Source organism: Amblyomma mixtum, chromosome 2 (assembly GCF_055824585.1).
Source record: "Amblyomma mixtum isolate Tamu chromosome 2, ASM5582458v1, whole genome shotgun sequence".
Lineage (NCBI taxonomy): Eukaryota > Metazoa > Arthropoda > Arachnida > Ixodida > Ixodidae > Amblyomma > Amblyomma mixtum.
This window is the reverse complement of record NC_143013.1, coordinates 68281050-68294252: the sequence shown is the minus strand read 5'-3', so window position 1 is coordinate 68294252 and position 13203 is coordinate 68281050. Positions and strand designations below refer to the sequence as shown.

Here is a 13203-nt window from a genome sequence, read left to right as displayed (position 1 = left end):
GCATCTCTTTCTTTTACCCGCCTGTGCGCATGGTTTGAACCCCCAAATCACTCGGCTCTGGCTAGGAAGCCATGCGGCACTTCGGACTGGCCCTCATGTTTCCCTGCGGTATGAGGAGCCATGAAAAGGGACTGTCTCGCGGAAAGATTTACGACACTGTCCGCACGAGGAAAGGCGAGCTATCTGTTGTGTAACCGCTTGCAGGCGTACTTTATGAGTCAATGTGTTTTCTGGTTTTACTTATCGCAGTGTTTCTCGGTTATACATGTATAGATGCATACGCGACAGCTGATAGCACCCGCCGGTCGCTCGTAAGGTCGCCCGTACTGTCGCTGTTATATTTGTGCACCGGATTCTACGCAGTGTAACTGCAGCATTAAACAAAATCAGTTGGCGGATGCGATTGAAACTAATTTTCAACTGTCCTTGACTCCCCTCCTTAACTGCTTTTGGAAAAAGCATATATGAGGCTGCTGTACAGGAATAGGCTCGGCTCATCGTGGACAAACTGCACGAGCTTCTTCGTCCAGTGCACCAATACAGCATCGCACCGCATTTAAGACTGAAATAATCGCGAATGACTTCATCAATATTTTGGCAAAAGGTTGCACAAGGTGTCACAATGTCTAGCTAAAATCCCGATTAAAATTTCATATATGAATGCACATAAGAATTCGCAGAGGAAAGTGATTAGCTTGTGAAAAATTTATGTGTAAGTAAAAAAAGAATGGAAATTCCCTCTTCCCGGACGAGAAACTGGCCCTTACACCTGTACTGCACCCTTCCCAACTCAGTCTACATGCTGCAAGTGCCTCTCTGAACTGTCGAGCCGTACTACACGATCACCAGTGGCATACGCCCCAAAGCTCAAACTATCCGGAATGTCAGGGCATTTATCTATTTTGGTGGCTGGTTAATGGAAGAATGCTAGGGGCACGCAATACTGCCACGACACTGAAACAGCTTACACATCTGGAGCTCATTTATGATAAATTATTAAAGCCAACAATTAATACCGTCCTAATTCATTTGCACAGTAACCTATACAAGTGCTCAGAGGCCGCAAAATGCTCGAGGGATGCAGAGGAGCTGCCACAACACGCAGCCTTCAGACACCGAAAATCACGAATGCAATCTTAGAAACGCTGGGCGTGGGGTGCAAGTGAGTCGTTCATACCTAATAGTGCATTTATTGTACCAGGACCTTGCAACCAGAGGGACAGATGAGGCCTACAAGTCTTTGAGACGGAATAACGCTAGTGCAAACCTGCACTTAGGAAGATGAAGTGACGAAAAACGCTTGACTGCGATGTCCCTTGCTGCGTTAACGGCCGGCTCTATATGTGTTTGAAATGTTAGAAACACTATTCTGCAGTGTTTCAAAGGCGTATTAAATACCTTCCACGCAGTAAACACCTATTCAAGTGAAGTCCTCTGAGCTATTATATCTTTCTTTCATCTGTGCATGCAGACACAAGCGCAATACGGCCTCATACCCAAGCAGAAGTACCCAGCATGTCACAGTTACTGCAGGCTTATAGAGAAGACAATGGTCTTTAGGACTATATAGGCAGCACTGACGTGACTGTTTATATGTCTATGACGAAGTACCAGTGGCTATGGACGATATCATCCCCAGATTCAATGGCAGTGAGAAGGCTCATAAACGTGTTCTATTAGTCACGCGAGCTATGACGGCGTTTGCTCCGTTTTTTCACCATGCAATCTGAAATAGATTCGTTCAAAAAATGGATTTCTATTCAATACGGTTCTGAAAAAAAAAGTCCTGTTGACACGCCCCTACATTTTTTTTTCTTCTCTAAGCGCGCCATTTCTTTCAACACAGGAAATTCGAATGAACAAGAATGTCAGGGCCTTCTACATCTTCTGCGCTCATTGCTAGCCATTCAACTCTGTGAAACCTTCTCAGGTGTTATTCAGACCACTTTGGGGAATAGTCTGATGTCCGCTATACCTGCGAAATCAGGGCAACGTACCATCAGTATGCGCCTTTCATATGGAGCGCCAAATGGCGTCCGTCCATATTCAAATAGCGCTCCGCGCGCACCCACTTAATGGGGATTATGTACTCCGAAATAATGGCGCAAAAAAGGCAGCCGAAGAATAAAGAAAAATATTTTAAAAATTTTCGCGAGAGGAGACGTGCCAAGCAAATTGTCGAGGTTATCGTCGGCGCCTTTACATCTTCCTTTCAATGACATGTGCAATAACATGTCGGAGCTTGTTCCCGTGTTTCGTACACCGAAGAACGACACCTGTAGAAATCTTAAAACAGTAATGCTGAACAGTAAACCAAAACTAGTACTGCTTACCATTGCCACTGCGCATGAAAAAAATAGATCGCGGTAAGCACTCCCTCTCATAAAGTCAGAATAACTTGTATGCCAGGATAAAGACCATGTGCAGGGGAACTTGGTTACAATTAGAGAGCATCGCCAACACCAGCTCTTGTGAATACTAAAAATATGTAGACGTCACTCGAAGACAGTGGCTGTCATGTGCCCATTTGCGTATTTGACGTCAGCGGTAACTGTTGGTAATCACCTTATTACCTTAGAGCTGGAAATAGCTGTCGCTTTCCTTACCTTTAAGGTGCCCTTGACAGCGGCAGCTGGCAGATAACGCTACTCGCGTAGAAAGTGTGCCAGTTATTTTTTCGCGATGTAAAGCAGTCGCGTTCGGGGATAAACTAGCATCGGGATGATTTTTTTGTTGCTGTTCGTCCTGAAATAATTTTCCTCGAATTCTTCTAGCACTCACCACATTTTCGTTCCAGAGCAGAAAATCTTACAATGCACACGAATTGAAACATCAGCAGTGTCTCAAACTCATTTGAACTTTGTAGAAAGATGCGTCCTGAACTTTTATGTCTTGATTGCAGCTCCTGCAAACGGTCGCTGATCACGTCTTTCATTCACTCAGCCTAGTACCGCTCGACAGGGACACCGTATCGCTGACAGCGGCCTGCATGCCATACAGCTGTGGCATCTAGAGTCCCAAGAGAGTGCCGATAAAGGAAGCGGTTGTAGCTCTGATATTTTCTTCTTTTTTACTGTTTTGTAAACGGACCAAATACAATGATACCATAGCAACGGTCAAGCCGCTGTCTCGTACCAGTCGCGCTCAATATAACACGTTCAGGCACAACATCACATGTGTATTATGAGGATCTCGGCTGCTGAAATGTTCTAAGAATTTTGCACAGAAAATAAGCGCGGTGATCGCACAGAACTTGAGGACTCGTCTACCATGATACGACCAAACGCCTCAGTGCAGTTTTCAAAGTGGTAGGCAGCTTGTTTCCATACGTTGTCATGGAACTAGCAACCACCAATGAATAGTTACCATAAGGACGAAAGAGAAGGACTGGCAGGACACCTGCTATAAGTAGGGATGCATTCAGAATGGAGCAGTGCGCACTGATATGCCATACCTGCGTGCAGTGTGTAAGCGTCGTCGCCGTCGTGGAACTGCTGCCTGATGACGATCAGGAGGAGTCCGTACGCTCCTTGCATCCCGTGCGTGAGCATGTGCACCAGGAGCGCGCAAGCGCACACGACCCATCCCCAACCGCCTTCCGGATAGTAGTGCTGCCGAATGGTCGACACACTGGGCTTCTCCAACGCGGCCTTGGACACGCCGGGAACTTCATTTCCTTCCTGGGCCTCACGTCGAATGGCATCGAGCACGCACGAGACACTGGGCGACCGACGCACGGCCTCGTTGTTCTGGATGCCCTGGCTGATGTAGTAGGGGCTTCGCGGGTCCGTGGAAACCGCCGACTTGGAGCGGTACTGCCTTGGCCGCGGACACCGCAACACCGCCGCGGCCACTGCGCCGCATGTGTTCGCATCGCCGTTGCCTTCGGTCGACTGTCCCGTCGATGCGTCAGCTCCAGAAATTTGTTCATCGTCCGCCGCTGCTCCTTCGGCGATCCTGGTTACTTTGGAAGAACCGGAAGCAGCCTTTCCAGTACTAGAAGCACTGGCCTTGGACGTGGACGGGCCAGGGTTGTTGTTGTCAAGGCACGCGGTCGACGTGGACGGCTGCGGCCACAGCTCTTCCGGCAGGTTGTCCGGACGCGCTATGGGCATGCTGCGGCGTGATGGCCCGCATGGTACAGGCTGTGCCGAAGGCGGCAGCAGCAGCGGCGATAGCGGCTATCGGGCAGTGCAGACAGGTTGAGGTAAAGGGAGTGGACGCCGCAAACCTCTTGACACGGCGTCCTAACTGACAGCCAAGTGTTGTGTTTCTAAAGGTCTGTAGATGACTCAGCTGTTATTGCCGAAACTTTCTTCGGGAGAAGGCGCACAAACACGCCAGGAACGCAGAGGGAACTACACGCATCCGTAGTTATAGCTAATGGCTCGGGGCTAACATTATGGAACGGCTGGCGTTGCACGGTGGATGTCTCGTGCCTTTACGTGGCATTTTGCTCAGACCCGGAGTCTGCGTCATTGTGTCGCGTAGGGGGCACACATCTCAGCAGCTTGGCAATTATGTGGTGGAGCTACACGGGAGAGCTCTCGAAGATCCCGCCACACTAAAACTGACGCCTGTACTAGTCAGCGCCCTAATGCGAATAGCTGCTGGAAGCACTCACACAGGAAACGGAAGTTATCCCGCATTGTGGGATTCTCGGTGGCCACATAAGGACGCGCACAGGTAGGCGCTACACATTGTCAAGATAGGTGAGCAGACACGGGGGATCACTTCACGCAGTAATAAGAACACTCCGGGTGTTCCTCGCTGGAGCGTAAACACACGTGTGCACCTAGGTCGTCAGCAGAATCACGCGGTTGCACTGGGCGGTTGAGAGTGCACGAATCCGCCGGGCGGGGTCAGCTCCCTCTGCGCGCCAGCGGCGGGCCCCGATCTCACCGCGTTTCGAAGTAGCGCACGCGGTCGCCGATCACCTGGCGGCGGCTTGATAGAGAGAGCGAGCCGGAGAAATAACAAGCATCGGCGGCGACGTTGCACGGTCGAGGCACCCCCAGCGGGCGACGTCGGTAGCGGTGGCGGCAGCAGCGTCGGGAGCAGCGGTCTCCGCGGCTTCTCTGTCGGGAGCCGACTGAATCGAAGCTCCCGCGCTCGCTCCTCCCCGGGCGCGCGTAAAAAGAGGGGGTTTGTTGGGGGGGTAGGGGGGGCTGCGTGCGTAAGCAGCGGCGGCCGCCGCGTGCGTAGGTTGATGGCGCCCTTCGCCTTCTGCTCCTCCTCTCCCGCGGATTCTCCTTACTCAGCTGCTCTTCCGAGTTCGTTTCCTCTTTCCTCTTCTTATGGTCGCGTCGTTCGCGCATCGCCGGATGCATGTGTGGAGAATGCTCTGAGCGGCCGGTGAAGAGAGCATCTTGTTCTAGGTAGGAGCAGTAACTTGCAGGCAATTAGTAGGGCTGAGAAGCGAACGTTGTTGCGTGGCAGGAAAGACCCATAGCGTGTACCGCTTTTGTCGTGTGAGTGCTTGTCGGCCGCTATCAGTGTACTGCTGTACCTATACACGAAAGGCAGTTCCGGTGTTTCAGTAAAAAGGGCCTTCCGAGTAAATTGCTTCTTCATGCATCGTCATTAAATAGCTCCACGAAAACAGGTCGGAAATAAAGTTATACATTAGCGACACATTCAGGGTTTTCAAAAAGGTGTCGTTTTGAGGTCCTCGTTTAAGTGCAGAAAGTTTTTCAGGTGTATTGAATGTGGACCTAAGGGGCAATGAACGTACAGTAAATAACAGTAGTTTATATAAATCACGTGGGTTCGTACATGGTCAGGCAAAGCAGGTCGTGAAAACCACGGAAGCATTAAACGGACATGCATGCTGTAACAGCTGGAGCGGATACACGGTGACTGGCTAGCGAGGAAATGCAGAAATTATTTTTTACCCTAAACTTTTCGCCAAATTTTATGTCCGCCAAATGCTTAAGCACAGTTAATAGACGCGAATTTTTTGTTTCATTCAAGAAGTAGAAGAACGTGATTTCAATTGGTATTAGTGGCGTTATCAGAGGCAGGAGTTGTGACGCGACCCCTCACGACCCCTCGCAATCACTGAATTAAGAATTGCTGTCTGAGTTACAGCAGCTTTTTATGCTTTGTATCGGACCTCATCAATCAGCCGAACATTTGCGATATAAACATTGAGGGAAATAATCATGAGCAACAAGGATTGCATATTACAAACAATGAGGACGATCTGACGGTGTAATTAAAGTACACATCACCACTTAGGATGGTTAAGTAGTCTTACATATCAGTTCACGTGTTAGAAGAGACCGCCTGGTTTCCGTATTAGTCAGGGCAGTATCCTTGAGCCGACATTGCTTTGTCTGGCTTGCGTCAGAGATATAGCTTCCGCTCTTGATTGAAATGTACGAAGTCTTTTAATCGCTGATTATCATTTGCTGAGGGCAAGGGCAATTTCCTTCCGAGCACATTTTGCTTAGCAGTGTCGTCAACAATTTCATGCCTCGCGGTGCCAGAGGAGGTACTGCAATTAGTGCTGGATAAAAAAGATACTACGAAAAAAAAAAGGTTGAACTTCCGGTAGCTTACTTGATCAATAACGCAGCTACCTGAGAGGCCACCAATTATTAATATTTATGTGTCGTAATATACTCCCAATTAAAGTGTAAGGATCATGTCGCGCTAATGACTTCATATACGTAACCCCGACTATGATGCATAATCTCATCTGGATAAGAGTACTTCCGGTTTTACGACGCAAAGTTAGAGAGATAGCAAGAAGGCCAAGTTATTATCCAATAATTCAGACCTAAGCTTGACTACAGGGCAGCTGCTTGGGACCCTGATACGAACAAAAGTATGAAACAAATTAAAAGTGGGTGGGGTGGGAATATGCTTTTTTTATTAGAAGAAGTATAGAAGCACTAAATAACTCCACACTTCACATCTGCAAGGCGCTAATCAAATATTACCGCGTCATATAGGACTGTAGCTTGCTTCATAAAGTTTATACGTGATCTCATGCACGGAAAATTTGAAATTTATCCTTAACTTGAAGTAAAACCATACTTAAGCAGTGGCCCTAGCGATGAGCATAATAACTTATGGTCTTCATAGTTTGCACTAATGAGTAAGTATTAAAATTATTACTTTGCGATAAGCATAAGTGACTAGGACTGTTTACCTAGAAGGGTTGTTCAGAATAGCAATTTTTAAAAGTCATTTAGGCATTTCTATAGATCCTGACTTTTGCAATGAATGTTAGACACAATGTATATTATTTGGAGTTTATACAACTGTTTTGTCCGTAGGCGCGTATTTCTATTTTTATTTAATTTTGACTACATGATTTGCGAACACCCTTACTGTACTTCTATGCATTAGCACTGAAGAATAACTATTTTCACTTATTTCCCCATTGTGCTTCTTGGACAAGAATTCGGTCTGCAGTACAGTGTAAACAAATCAATAAACTCCGCGAAACACATATTCGTGGATGTTTTCTCGGAGAGAATTGTTTATTAAAGGTGTTCCTTTTATCGTTCTTCAACAGACTTTATCTTTTCATGTAGATGATGTTTCACTCTCTATAATCAATGAAGAATATATGGTAATAACCATGCATCTGAATATTAGGCTAATATCGTGCACTGTTTCGGTTGACAAGAGTTGCTGTCGCATTTCGATGCTGTAAGGCTTGCGACGCAGTGTTAATGTCAGCTGTAAGAAGGAACCTGAAGTTGCACCGTCACTGCCTTCACGGCGATTTAAATATAAAAATTGTTGCGCGTGCGGTTATTCCATCCTAGAACGTCGGCGCGTGCCTGAAGTGTGATGTTAACTTGTTAAAAGGTATACTGAACCAAAATTTTTGAGCTGCTCTTTTACATGTAAACAAGAACTTGGCTGCTAAAATTGATAAATGCGCGACAAGCAATTTAGGGAAAAAAGACAGGTAGCACTTTTTTTTCGCGATTTATTGCCGTATCGGTCCACCTGGCGGCCGCCTGTGGAAGCTGGGACTAGACGTCATAACACCCGCGCGCCCACTGTTCCCGCAGGAGCACGATTGTCATCGCTACTCGCGAGTTTTACCAGTTTTGCGTCCGCAGCGTCAGAGGTTGGGAGCCTTATCGCTTGGTCCATCCAAACTGCAGTGTGATATCGCACTTCGAGTGATGCGGTGAGGGTGTCATGAAGTCACCCTCTTCACCTCGCGCCGGCCGGGAGGGCTTGGCGCGCGCTCATGAAACATCGAAAATAAAACCATCCGCTGAAAAATAAGCGAAGTGACGACTACATTTCGGTGTAATGACATTCCGAAAATCTATTTCCAGCGTTTTAAGCATGAAGTGCTTTTAGCTCCCGTTGTCGGCAGTGTGGTGACGTCACGCCGAGACCGAGAGCCATCATCCGGGCACTGAAATCCACTCATCCGGGCACTGAATTCGTCATCCGGGGACTGAAATCCACTCATCCGGGCTCTGAAACGAGAACATCCGGGCACCGTACGAGACTTAACGAGATTTAACGAGACTCTCTAAGCCCTCCTACGCGACCGGCATGCAAGCGCCGGTTGGTCTCCAAACGAGACAAAAAATAACTGCTGCCAGTGCCTTCTCAATGTTTATCAAGATATCAGTGGAGCTGTGGGTTTGATAATGCACGGAATTATAATTTCCGATTTCTAATAACGCATGCAAAAAGCACATAAATGCCACGTTACACTTCGTTCTCATACGTGATCTCTTAGGGGATTCGCGCATCGAAGCAAAGCCGCGCAGGCGCACAGGGGCCCGGGGGAGAAGCGCTGCGTTCAAAGGGCAAGGCATCGCGCCGAACGGGTGGTGGCGTTCCTCCCTTCCTTTATGTTGCGGTTCGGGTGTCCACCGAGATGGCAGAGAATTACTGCGCCATTTCCTTTCCTCAAAAAACCTTGCGTTCAAATGGCAAGGCATCGCGCTGAACGGGTGGTGGCGTTCCTCCCTTCCTGTACGGTGCGGTTCGGGTGTCCACCGAGATGACATTAGGCCCGTAAACATTTCATGCTTACTCTACTCTCGTTTACGGGAGAGGCAGAGATTTTTTTGTTCAATTTTAAGATTTTGCATCAGTATCCCTTTAAAGTACTGCCATTTACGAAACTCTGTTAGAACTAGGATTGTATATAGAAGCAAAAAAAAAAAACCGGCGTCAAAAGTGCTTGCCTTTCATTTCATGAGTACTATCGGCAGCAAAAGTTTCCAGGAAGCCCGTTCAAGAAATAAAAAATACCGTGGCTAAGCTTCGCAACCCAGTCGTTTGGTATTGCTACCACAGCATAGAGCATGCACGTCCCCTCGTACTTTGCCACATTTGAGGCGACTGGATTACGTGACTGCACTGAAAAAAAAAATTTTTTCCGGCGCTTGCGTCCCGTAAACCTTTGCTGTCAACAGTGCGTGCAGTGGATAAGAAGAGCACGGTACTCTACCAGTCTATGTTCAGCTCAGCGCTTCTGATAAAAGATATGTGACACCGCAAGTACTCACGCTGCCAAAATAAAGCTGTGCTTCATGAAATACAATATGCTAAGTTGTAGATATATCTGAACTCTGTAGGAATGGCGCCAGTACGTACGTGCAGCAAGGAAAAGTAAAATGCACCAAGATTAGGATGCATGGATTTACATGGCTAGTATATGGCATGGTTTTCTCGGAACAAGCTCACGCATTAGTGTTCCGAGCGCTATTTGGCCTGGCTGGGTAACTCCCTGTGATTAAAAAAAAAAAAACTGGCGCTGTGGCAGTTGACACAGCGTTTGCGTTTTGGAAATCCAAAACGCAAACGGCAAGCGACAACACGACTGGGCAAGAGAAGCTGCACTGGCCACTTTATTTTTGGAGAGCCTTTTCAGTGAACAGGCCCTCACCCCTCCCCTCTCCCACTGCCCAGTCGCAGCCAATCATCGAATCGTACAGTCCTTGCGGCCAAAGTAGGAACGAAAGGAATAGAGAAGAGCAGCTTTTTTTGTGCCCTTTAGCCCGTCACCGTTTCCAGAAGAAACATGAAAATGGGTACGTTTCGCGCGGCACAGCTGTAAAGAAAAAAAGAGACAGAAAGAAATGTTTGTTGCGACGCACCATTAAGCGTCGAAAGTGTCCTGCTCCAGGGTCATCAAAGCTAACTGGTCTGTCAGTTGATCCGAGGCTAGCCAGGCACGCTATGCTCTGTGGGAGGGGTATGTGTAATAGGGGGATTGAATGGTAACGGGGCCGGAGAAGAGGGAATGTTCCAAATTAGCATAGGGTTCGGGGCAATTGGGGAATGACGAGGACAGCTGAGACCAGCTGAGCATTCTTCGGCGCATCCACATCAATACACTCCTCAAACCTCTAGTCTATCAGATACCCGTCACCTATGGGAAAGTGTACTACGAGTATCAAATGAAACGCGAGCTGCAAAACTGGAATATGCTACACTAGGAAGGCAGAATACTACAGCGCTTGTTTGGAAATGTTAATAGGCCACGCCGGTATATCCTCTCCAGCCGTTAGTACTTTTGATTGTTCATGCTCGCATTTCTGTCGCTTTCGACGCTAATAGCAGAATGGCCAACTTGAGAAAACCCGCCCGCTCTTTGTAATTAAGGGCGGAATGTATACTCCAGAACACGACGTGAAAGGCCGCCACTGCTTCCCTGAGCTGTGGAAGACGGGAGCGTTGCTCATTTATTTATGAGGCAAAATGTGCATGAGCGCAACTTCGATGACACTACAGGAAAGAGAGCTGCAGTTGATGTCCAAGCAAAATGGGCTAAATTGGCATGAGCCTTGCAAGGTCAAATATAGCAATACACACATGTGGCCTGATTTTTGCGGTGTAGTGTTGCCCTTGTTCTGTCCTTTTTGTTTGTTTCGTTTCTTCTATGGCGACTACGTATGTCCGAGTTGATCCTGGCCCCGAATGCGCATATGGGCCTCTTTTTTGAAAAGGCTTCAATGAATGTACTTGACGGTTGAATTTGTCCTGTCAAGTCCCGTCGTCGCTTGTCTTGCGTTGTTCTTTGATTTTTCCAGAATTTCTCCCCTTTAACTGCACAATTCGGTCTATAGACGTTGAGGCTACTTGAGCAAAGTATTCACCTTGGCGCAGGCAATGCTCACTTTTCGGCAGGCACGCCACTGGCAACCTATTCCGTGAGGTTCTTAGCTGATGACGCCGCGGCAGGAGGTATCAGTAGCTAGCTATAAATTACTCACGTGAGGCTCAAGGCTAGTGCGCCAGCTGTCTGTCCGCCTCCCGGAAGCCCCTGACTTGTTCGTAGCACATCTTCTGGCCCCAACCGCTTCGGGGCACACAAAGAAATATCGACGCCGTGGGTGGCTGGCTGGGTTGCCTGTGGGACGTGAAGGTAATTTCATGGTCCTCACTTTGCTTTTGTTATGTGAAGCTTGTCATAAACGCCTGGTTACTCAGCCAGCCGTACGTACATGTTGTTATTTTTCCTTCCATTGCCTAATGTTTAGCAGTTGAATAATTGAACAACCGTCTGGTTTGCTTCCGCGTTACACGTATCGTGAGAGAGAATGCAAAAAAGGGAATCAAAAAGAATTCATTGCTCGAGCCTTGTTTTTGTTTGTCAACTTCAGGCCTCTTCATTTTTCTTTGCTAGAGACATAAATGCACCTTTTCAAAACCGGCGCTAACCTCCGACACCTTTCTGGCTCGAGCGTAATTAACGAGGTTTTTTTTTTTTCTGGCGGCCACACGTGGGCCTGTTTCCCTTTTTATTTTCTGATTTTTCGCTTTATGTTTAGTGCTGCGGCATTTGGAAGTCGTGAGTCACGAACAGCGGTTCACACCTACCGATTAAACTTTAGCAACGGGAGTTTCGGCGCTTTTCGCGTCACTTCAGCGCCTGCCCTGCGCAAGCATCTCGTAGTTACTGCACGCTTGTCGGAAACCGTTCATTTGTCATCATCGGCTCTTTCGCACCTACCGCACAAGTTACTAATATTTTTTTTCATTTCTCTTGCGCAGCGAACACGAGGTAATATTAATTAGTTACTAGTAAAGTTGACGGCGGTGGTTTAAGTTTTGCAAAGCGATGAAAAATGAGCCAGTGTGTAGAACGAGGCACCGACCTTAGTTAACAAGCTGCAACCTCTAACTGCACATGCATTTACAGCTCTGCCTTCCACTGCATCTGCAAAAAGGTGCGTGCCAGGTTATATTTGACTGTATATGCATACCTATGTGGTTTCCTCATTTCCGGATAGTCAGTCGAAGTGTTTTACTTATTTGCGTGTGGAAATGGAAGAACGATTTGCAGCCGGCATATTCAAGACAGAAGCGAGGCAGAAAATGCACCTGTCAGATTGTCATACCTCCAGCGATCACTCATATTCTAACCGAATGGTATCCAGTCAGAACAACAGTATTGTATAAAGAAAGGCTTAGGAAGCCAGTGAGCATTCGATGGAATTATGAAAGCTGATGAACCCGTAAGGAATGCAAGAACAGCCAAGAGGATGCACGTAGAGCCGGAGCAGACCCCGGAAATTTCCACCCGCCATGAGATGTTGGCGTGCGATTTATTTAAAGATGACAAGGCTATTATACTCGTCGAGCTTGCTCACAGGACAGCTGGAAACAGGTTTAGTTTCTTTAGGACATTGTCCTATATAAATATGGTCAAACCCATGTAAAAGTTTCTAGAAAATCAGGATGCGAATTATTTGATCATGGTTTATTCATTCAGAACTATTCCGGCAAACAGATGTCGTGGACGCGAAAGGGAGACACAACATTTTTTGGACCTTTTTTTTTTCTTCACCGAAGCAACGTTGCTATGAGAAGTTGCGAGAAGCTATATTATGAGAAGTAACTCGACGAGCTAGGAGCTATGAACATACCCCGAAATAGATGTACGAAGGCGTTTTTGCATCTCGCCTGCTTGGAAATGCAGCTCCCGTATGCGCCACAGAAAGCGATGTATTTGTGCTCAGGATTAGAAGGCTGCAGACAGTGATGAGACCGTGCGGTAGGTTCGCAAGTAGAGACGGAGCGTACCCGTTATGTTCAGGTACCAAACGTTGAGCAGTTGCTTCCACACCGGGTAATGACAGAGATATGAAATAATGGTAACAGCACCACACGCGGTCCTCACCAAACAGCTATAGTTTCTGGTGCATGAACGCATGAGACGGGAAAAATCATCATTCATTGTTGAACTCTGTGCAGTCA

The 13203-nt window shown here is 47.4% G+C and overlaps 1 protein-coding gene across 1 annotated transcript in view; it reads right to left on the bottom strand.

Annotated features, from left to right (window-relative positions):
• Positions 1-5068, bottom strand: part of LOC149359647 (monocarboxylate transporter 10-like) — a 112438-nt gene extending 107370 nt beyond the window's left edge. The window contains exon 1 of the mRNA XM_089571792.1: positions 3455-5068. Within this exon, the coding sequence (XP_089427918.1) occupies positions 3455-4115 (661 nt within the window). The 5' untranslated portion in view covers positions 4116-5068. The remainder of the gene's footprint in view (positions 1-3454) is intronic.
• Positions 5069-13203: the final 8135 nt, after the last annotated feature.